This window comes from Epinephelus moara, chromosome 14 (assembly GCF_006386435.1).
Source record: "Epinephelus moara isolate mb chromosome 14, YSFRI_EMoa_1.0, whole genome shotgun sequence".
Lineage (NCBI taxonomy): Eukaryota > Metazoa > Chordata > Actinopteri > Perciformes > Serranidae > Epinephelus > Epinephelus moara.
This window is the reverse complement of record NC_065519.1, coordinates 8,733,310-8,742,351: the sequence shown is the minus strand read 5'-3', so window position 1 is coordinate 8,742,351 and position 9,042 is coordinate 8,733,310. Positions and strand designations below refer to the sequence as shown.

Genomic DNA, 9,042 nt, shown 5'->3' with positions numbered 1-9,042 from the left:
CAAAAAAAGGAAGAAAAAAAATTAACATTTTCTAAATTAATAGAACGGGACAGACATATCAACTAATACACTACACTACAATATAATATAATATAATATAATATCGCAATGCAAACTGTGAAGTGGGTTGCCAAATCCGTTCTGGATCCCCCTTTGATGATTGAAGAAATTTAACTGTTAATCTTATTATTTCACGATTAAAAATATTATAATGTAATTTAACTAAAGACGCTGTTGTTTATTTCACTGAGATAAGTCAACACAGTCGGTGTAATACTAACAAAAAGGGCAAAGTCGTCGACTGTACCTGCGTTAAGGATTAACCGCGGTAGTTAATGAGCAACCCCACACACTGGCAACCTGGAGGCAGCAGCATTTCCTGTTCCCTGCTCTTTGGACTCGTGCGCCATTTTAAAGAAGTCGAGCAGAGCAGAGAGACGGCTCAGTCAAAGTTGCAGCTTACCAGCGACGCTCAGAGAAAACAAATAGGTGAGAATCAAAGTGAATCGATGTAGAATATTTGTATTAATTGGTTGTTGTTGTATTTAAGCTAATTTTGGTGTTTATGTGTTCAGAGCAGTTGATAATGTATTTGTAGCTAACGGTTGGTTGCTAGCTCGCCTTAGCTAACTGAAGTCGACCTCGAGGCGAGCTAACAACCGTTATGGACTAACCGAGCAAGAGGCGAAATTATTTTTAAGCAATGTAAAGATGCGTACGTTAGCTTAGTATTGGACAGTTGAAACAGGATTGTATTTGTTAGTTTTTATCCTCTGTATTTCTTCATTTCAACGACGCACGAATTTAAGGCGTTAACGTTAACTTGGAGAAATTTTAGACGGTAGCATGGCAACAGTATCTCGGTGTGTCCTCGTAGTAAGAGCTAGCTTTATGTTGCTGTAACGTTAGCAGGCTGCAGTTGGGCCTATCATGTGACGACCGAGAGTCCTCACTCTGTACGGATTGTTTGTTGGCTAAGGGTAGATGTATTAAAAATATTTTCGTTAGACAGTTGACTAATTTAATATTACTTGAATCCGCTTTATGGAGGCACAGAATTAACGTAATGAGCATCTCGAGCCCGTGGTGTGAGTTTATGGTGCTACTCAATCATATTGTGTTATACTGAGATGTGCTTTCAACATTTCGCCCACCTTATTAATATAAATAACTACTTAGAGTGTAAGTCAGTTCACCTCAAATAAAAGTTCAATCTCCTAAACTAACACCTCTCCAACGCAGGTCCATCAAAATTGGACGTTAGCATTAGCTAGGGTTGGAAATTAACTTTATCTATCCATCTGCCACTGTGGCTGCATAATTTCAAAATCTACTAGCCCCTTAATAGATAACCATTGTTTTTTGGGGGGGCTGGTGAGTAAAGCAGATCAAGCAGGCACTTGCATATATTACCAGTACCCTGGCTATAGCCTTTGTGTAGGCATCAATGTGTGAGGTGAAACTGGTTAGACCAGAGCTGGCTTATCTGATTCGAGTCTGATGAGTTTCACTTGAGTCGTTTTCAGTCTGGGTCTAGTTTTATGTGACACTGCTTTGACCCTTTTCATGGATTAAAAACAAAGTTTCGTTCTGGATGCAAATTTTGAACCTTAAGCTAAGTTGAATGGTGATGCACAACTTTAAAAGTCACGAACACAACGTCTGCCATCTGGTCTGCAGTTCTCATCAGTAGCAGATCTGATACTCATCAAGCTTGTAACCTGCACATACTGTAAAGTGTCTATAATTAACTTTGGGCCAAGTGAGGTCAACACGCTGAGCTTGAAGCCTCAAATATTAAGCTATATTTACTCCACTTTTCCTCCTCCTCTGGCTTGATGTTTACCCGTTCTTGTGTTTTCTCATTTCAGCGGATAACAATGAATGGTTGTCGTGTCTTCATCGGCCGTTTGAGCCCGCACGCCAGAGAGAGAGACGTGGAGAAGTTTTTCAAGGGATATGGACGGATTAGGGAAATCAACCTGAAGAATGGATTTGGCTTTGTGGTGAGTATCACTGACCACTTTGTGTGAATGAGTTCTGATCGAGTTTTCCTGTTTATAACTAATCTTTTTTTTTGTCTCTTCTCAGGAATTTGATGACCACAGAGATGCAGATGACGCTGTGTACGAGTTGAATGGCAAAGAATTGTGCAGTGAAAGGTAAGAATCGAAACTTGCATGGTGTCTTTGTTTTGAGCCTCTTAATCTGGCACGTTCACACAGACTAAATGGTGGATCTGTTGCCAAAAAGAAAGAGGGCAGAATTAAGTCACAATGAGTATATACAAGTATACTACTGTTATTTTGATGCACTATATTCTTTTAGCTGTCAACTAGCTTACAGTATTGTCCATGTTAAATTTAATGTGGAGTATATCAAATGGTGCAGTGATTTTTGTTTTTGGCAGCAAATCATCCAGTTTGCCTGTGGGGAAAAAAGGCTGAATTTGATTTGTTTTCCAAAAAAGAAGAGATAAATCAGTAAGAACAACCCTGTTCAAAGTTTAACCATTGACATTGAATCACTGACCGAATCTGTGGCTACAGACAGTATTGGTTTGAGATAATTTGTCCAGATTTCAACTGCCCATTTCACATGCAAATCACCAGCCTGTGTGCTGCTGGAGCTTTGGCAGTTGTTATTCACTATCAATGCTTTGCCTCTAGATGACATCACAACAGACTTTCTAGTTTGTTCCTATTAATTATTTGAGTCAGCCCACACAGTATTATTTGAATAACAACCGCACTGTACCACTGAGTGCTTTTACATGGACATGAAAAACCCATTCATGATCAGGTTTTTGGAGTATCTCGTTAATTTGTCTGAGCATTACCATATTCTGTTCATGAGAACCCCAGATGTGCTAGCTGGAGTACTCTGAAAGAAACTATGATGTGTACGGGGAATTGGAATATCCTGGTTTCTCTGTGCTCATGTAAAAACTATATCCTGAATATAATCATAGACGGGATAAACCTCATAAATGGGATTTTCATGTCCATGTTATCACACTCTATCATGGACATATTAGTAGACATATTAGAAACATGTAGCTTGTTTTATTTATCTGACTGTATTATCCTAAGAATTTCTCGCTCTTCTTTTCAGGGTCACTATCGAGCATGCACGCTCCAGAAGAGGAAGAGGTGGCGGCCCTGGAGGAATGGGACGTTTCGGTGGTGGCGGCAGCAGTGGCGGTGGCGGCTATCGCCAGTCTCGCAGCAGTGGATCCAGGTACACTTGCTATAACAAACAGATCTAGTTACCTCAAGTGTCCACTAATAAGTTTTGTCAAATTTCCAGCACAGAAAAACCAATATTACAGGTTTCTTATTGCATCATTGTTCCTTTGTGTTTGAATATTTCATTCTCTAAATATTTTCACATATACAGTCATGTGAAATCTTGTGTTTGATATATAACTACCAGGAGAAAACCTTGTTTAAATGTTGCTGTATTATATATCAGTATGGATCACTTACAAATAAATTGTGAAGGGACTGTTTTCTAAGAAATTAGCAGTGCTGAATCTTTTAAAATATATTTCTGAGTAAATAAAATGATTAAATTTCAAAACATCCTATCGTTTCTTGCCCATATTAGAAGAACACAAGTTATTTTACTTATCATTTGGTTCTGATTAGTCATCATACACTTGATTGTAAAGTGAGGGTGTACAGTGCATCCTCTTTCATTTGATCTGGGTGTGCCAAAGTCAAATAAAGCGCAGTGAACTGTGATGGCAGGGCAAATACACGAATAATAAAAATCGATTAGAAAAAAAGAGAGCGGCTCAGGCTCATTCATGTGGAAGAAAACGCCTGTACTAAAAGATGTTTCCCTCATTTGAGCAGCATTAACAGAGATAAAATCAGACGATTTAATGTGAACCGGTTTTTCCACCTCTGAATCAAATTCAAATATTGACGGAGCTTTTAGGCCGATGGAGGGGTGAACACAACGGCAGCAAAGCTGTCTGTGCCGTGAGAATAAATCCAGGTGAATTTTACTGCCTGTATTTAATACTGATTGCTTTCCAGAGGGGTCTGGATACAGTTACAGCTTCCACGGTAAAACATTTGTCCTCTTTTCACTGACAATGTTGTATTAAAGTCATCTTTTGGTTTGTGTTGATCGGACAGGTATGGCCCTCCAGTACGGACAGACCACAGGCTCATTGTGGAGAACCTCTCTTCACGGATTAGCTGGCAGGTAAGAGATTACTGAGCTTCCTTATGTATCGTACAACACAAGCTTTAGAAAAAAATGTATTTATCACCCTGTAATGACATATTTTAAAAATGAAGCAGCATTCATTTGATCAGGCTGGGTCAATTTGTCTCTAGTCAGACAACATTAGACATCAAAAAAATAAAAACATATTAGTCATTCGGCCAATCACACTAGAAAGCCCCCAGTAATTTATTATAATTTTTTTTTTAGTTAAACTTAACTTCAATCTACATTTTCTTTTTTTCAAACAGAAGCACATTATAGCTGCTGATTTATAACCAAAAGCCTATAACTGTTTTTTAACAGCTGCTCTGATATGGTTTCCTTTATATCAGAGGTGAATGCACATCCTCCATGGAGGTGCCAAGAAGTGTGTAGCGCCCTCTCCTGGTTGTTTTTCTGAATAGTGTCCATTTGGTGCCTCTCCTTACACGCAGTTGCCGCCGGTCTAAAGTCTTGGCTGGGCCCCGTAGCGGGTGAAAGTGGTCTAGCGCAGGATACGGTAGCCTTAGGAGGTCCGTAGCCACAGTCTGGAGGTTCTGTGGGCTGGCACCCCCGACTGCTGTAACCCCCCTCAAATCCACGGTCCCTACACTCTCCCGTTTGGGTCTTTTTCTGTTGCTGATGGAGCTGGGGGGGTGTTGAGTCGGGCGCACACCCCTCCCCCTACTTGCTCTCTGGTGGTTCCTTACTTGTGGAGGCCGGATGCTGAGTCAAGGCCGAGGTCGTTTCTCAAGGGCTTAACACTGCATTGGTTCCCATTTGCTATTTGGACAAGTGGCTCTATGCTAATATCTTCCTGGGTATGGAGCGGTAAGTAGCATAAAACTCATGTGATTGGGTTTGTTCAGGTTGGGTGGTGAAGGGGTGTAGAGTTACAGTCTCAAATGGGAGGGAGCAGTTTTACTCTGTAAACACTTAAAGACTTGTGAGCCAAATAATTTTTAAAGGTCATATGAACAAAACATTGTCCACCTACCAGGGTACTATTCTCATTTACCACCAATAAATACACAGGTTTATCTCACACACTCAAAATTCAACGTTACCTTGCACAAAAGAAAAGCATAAAGTCTGAAACCTGAATTCATTAAAACCTTAACTGATGTGTTACCTGTCAAGTGTCTCACTATGGAGCTGAATTTGTTTATTTGCTGACGCCAATTCATGGAGCCATTTAATGGGGCTTTTAACACTGAGTAAAGGCAACACTCGTCTACACAAAGTATTTTTTTCAGTGGCTCTTTTGTTTACATGCCTTCCACTGAAATGAGATCTTATCACAGAGTGACAAACGTCAGCATTAGATAACCCAAGTTTCAGTGTGTGCTGGTTTCTTGCTGCCTGCTCATTTCTCTCCCTCCAGGTCTGAAAAGGCTCTCACTGCCACCTCGTGTTTTGTCATTTGTCACTGATCTTAACTTTTATGCTTTGAAACAGGACCTGAAAGACCTGATGAGAAAAGCAGGTGAAGTTACCTTTGTGGACGCTCACAGGCCCAACAAAAATGAAGGGTGAGTAGCACCTCTGTGTGTCAAACTTTTCAACATTCAAACAGTCTTTGTCTCCAGAGTTTGGTCCTAATGAATGTTTGTGCTTTTACACAGAGTGGTTGAGTTTGCATCCCGCAGTGATATGAAGAACGCTATCTCCAAGCTGGATGGGACAGAGCTGAATGGACGCAAGCTGAAGATCTTTGAGGACAGCAGAAGAAGGTGAGTTGGTTTTTACTATTTTTCTATAAGACTCATGCTAAAATGGTGCCACATGTGTTTGCACATTTGTGCCCCCCAATCATAGAAGTAGGGCTGGGGTAACTTGATTTAATCAACATCATTGATTACAGAAGTACGTCGATTTGCAGAGAATGAGCTGCAGCTTAAAACCTTGCCTACAAAGTGAAAATGATATCTCATAGGAGTGCAACCGCAGCACACAGATACTCTAAGTGAAGCATCATGGATTGCTTTGTTAAGATGGAAACAGACAACACCATCCTGTTCTGTATTTATCTCCATCCAGGCATGATAGTCTACGTTAGTAATCACAAACTGTCTGCACCACCCCTCACATTACTGCATGCATCAGTAAACTGGACACACTCCACGCTTTTTTGGGACTGGCACAGAAATATTTCAAACAGTTTGGGAAATATTCCTAAGATGTTTTTAGTGGGGACTCTGCCATGTGTCAGATGTAGAATATCTACCATGACCCTCCTTCACATGCCCTGGAGCTTTCAGGTCCTCGAGGCTTTTTCGGCAAAATGTGATCAGTTATTTCTGAAATCTCATATTGACTTTGATCTTAAGGTTTAGGTACTGGGTGATGTCAGCTCCCTCAGCATGACTCATCGTGTGAAGTACTTAAGCCTGTCTGCAAGCACTGCAGCAAAAAACATACTCAAAAACTGGAAATCTGAAAATTCCCCAGCTCTGAAAGATACAATCAGTGGACTTGTATTCTGGAGTACTCCTGATAAAATACTGCAGTCTGTCAGGAAATAAAACAAACTATCTGGTCTTTCTTGATAATCTCACAACAATTAGAGTGTCAGCTTAGGTTTATTATGTCTGGACAGAATTATTTTTACCTATTTATTGTACATCATATTTCTACCTTTATTAATACCACACAGTTTGAATGATATTGCAAATGTATGATTGTCATGTTTTAGTTTCTAGCATTGTTACTGGAGACATATTCAAACTGTATAATGCCACGGGATGAATCCTAAAAATTACTTTCCTCTTCCAACAGTCGCAGCAAGAGCCGCTCCCGCAGCTACTCCCGCTCAAGGAGTCGTTCCAGGAGCCGCAACCGTTCCAGGAGCCGCTCCAGGTCCGCGAGCCGCACCCCGGAGAAGAAGACGTCAGGAGGGGGCAGGGCCGCCGACAGATCCCCCTCCAGGTCAAAGTCTCGCTCCAAGTCCCGCTCCAGGTCTCGCTCCCGTTCACCCGCTCCCGCTCAGAACAAACAGTCCCGCTCCCGCTCTCGATCTCGATCCCGCTCTCGTTCCCGCTCACGTTCCCGCTCTGCGTCTGCAGACAGCAAACATTGAGATTGACACACCTGTAGGCCGTCTTATAGACTGTATGGTGGCATGTGATGGTTTTTCCTTTTTCTTTTTTAAATTGAAGGGGGAGGAAATCACCTTTTTACATGGCTTCTTTTGAAACAAGATCTTCAGTCATTGGCTTTGATTTGTTTTTTGTTAGTTTGGATGTGCTTCCACAAGAGAATTATTTGTGTTCTTATTACTTCATGATTTCCCTCTTTTAAAATCCCCTTCACAATTTGATGAAACACCGAGTGATGCAAAACATTTTGATCTGTGATGATTCTCGTCACCACCCTGCGGCCTGTGCAAGCTGTCTGCCATGTCATGATTCCATCCACTCCCCGTGTGCTTCACCCGAGTGTTCACAGCAGTTCAAGATTAGGTGGGAATAATCTACATTCCCCAAAATGTCGATAGGTATGTCGTTGGGTTTTTTTTGTTTGTAACGCAAGCTCCTGGCATTGCCGTGAAACTGTGATTCTGCTTCTCACGATATGTTGCATTCACTGCCCTGATATGTGAACATAAACATGCAAGCATCTCAGTTGGTGGTTCATTTCAGCTTTCTTGTGTGATAATGTTTGAGTCTGGCATTAATTTAGTTTATCACTGCTGCTGTATCATGACCTCGTCTCGTGTTGATTTATTTTTCATTTTGGTTTTGTATTTTATCAGCAGCCTCAGCCGGTGGGATGCTCTGTCTCTTAACACACGTGTCTGTTTCAGCGGGAAGATGTGTCTCAAAATAAGTTTATTAATTTGATACTAATAACACTTAATGCATACTGTCATTTAATTTTTTTAGTAATGTCCAGAAAGAACAGTGTTTTTTTTTTTTTTTAATAATTTGTGAATGTCGGTATAGAGACCCATCGTCTCTGCAGTTTAAATGAATAAAGCTTTCACAAACTGTTGACTCTGTCGGCCAACCTTGAGTCTGTCCTGCAGTGATCACAGCATACATTTCCACATTACTGATACAGTATACACCAATCAGCCATGACATTTAAACCACTGACAGGAAGTGAACAGCTGTGATTATTTTGTTGCGATGCAATGATGTGTTGATAAACCTAGAGTCTCATTTATAAAACAATGAGTGGGATCCATTCTAAAAATGTATGTACGGACAAAAGCCAAAAAAAGGCTTCCACCTCATCTGCATCGCCAATTTCCCATCTCCAAAACGTCCGTAAGCTTCTCCCATGGCATCTGAAGGACATACCTGTGGCCCAGAGGTCCTGTGTCCATGCCTCTACAGGTCAGAGCCAAGTCTAGTCCACAGTGGGGCCACTGACATGTCGAGGCATGGACACAGGACCTCTGGAGGGCTCCTGTAGTCTCTAGAACTACACGGCACTGGTGGCAGATCCATTGAGTCCTGAAGGTTGTGAGGTGGGGTACCAGCAAGTCCCATGGATGCTGGTTCAGACTGGGATCTAGGGTCTCATTTATAAACGTGGTGTACGCACAAAATTAGGCCTGAAAGAAGCGTACCCACACAAAAAGTTGTGATGAATTAAAACAGATTTGATGGGAGAAACCTTGACCGATGCTTATGAACATTTTTGAGACAGGAAGTTGGCGCTGTAGATGGTGAAGTGGAGACTGATTGAGCTCATCATCATGCTCCTAAGGCCATTCCTGAGCAGTTTTTGCGGTGTGACATGGATCATTGTCCTGCTTAGGGGCACTGCCATCAGGGAGCGCTGCCACCATGACAGGCGGTACTTATTCTGTAG

At 41.5% G+C, this 9,042-nt stretch overlaps 1 protein-coding gene across 2 annotated transcripts; it reads left to right on the top strand.

Moving 5' to 3' along the window:
* Positions 1–355: 355 nt before the first annotated feature.
* Positions 356–8,214, top strand: srsf5a (serine and arginine rich splicing factor 5a). Of its 2 annotated transcripts, none has more exons than XM_050062915.1 (8): positions 356–489; positions 1,872–2,006; positions 2,092–2,162; positions 3,115–3,240; positions 4,149–4,218; positions 5,680–5,753; positions 5,847–5,954; positions 7,000–8,214. In XM_050062915.1, exons 2-8 carry the CDS (start codon positions 1,881–1,883, stop codon positions 7,298–7,300), a joined length of 876 nt encoding a protein of 291 aa, XP_049918872.1. In that variant the 5' UTR covers positions 356–489; positions 1,872–1,880; the 3' UTR covers positions 7,301–8,214. The 2 variants fall into 2 exon arrangements, with proteins under 2 accessions (XP_049918872.1, XP_049918871.1); XM_050062914.1 differs by having other exon boundaries at positions 357–489; positions 4,140–4,218.
* Positions 8,215–9,042: the final 828 nt, after the last annotated feature.

Bases quoted from the DNA above. Each gene is read 5' to 3' on its own strand.
- srsf5a (XM_050062914.1), top strand. From the start codon at position 1,881: ATGAATGGTTGTCGTGTCTTCATCGGCCGTTTGAGCCCGCACGCCAGA. The intron at 5,754-5,846 runs GTGAGTAGCACC...GCTTTTACACAG, and splicing joins AGGCCCAACAAAAATGAAGG to AGTGGTTGAGTTTGCATCCC. The intron at 5,955-6,999 runs GTGAGTTGGTTT...CTCTTCCAACAG, and splicing joins TTTGAGGACAGCAGAAGAAG to TCGCAGCAAGAGCCGCTCCC.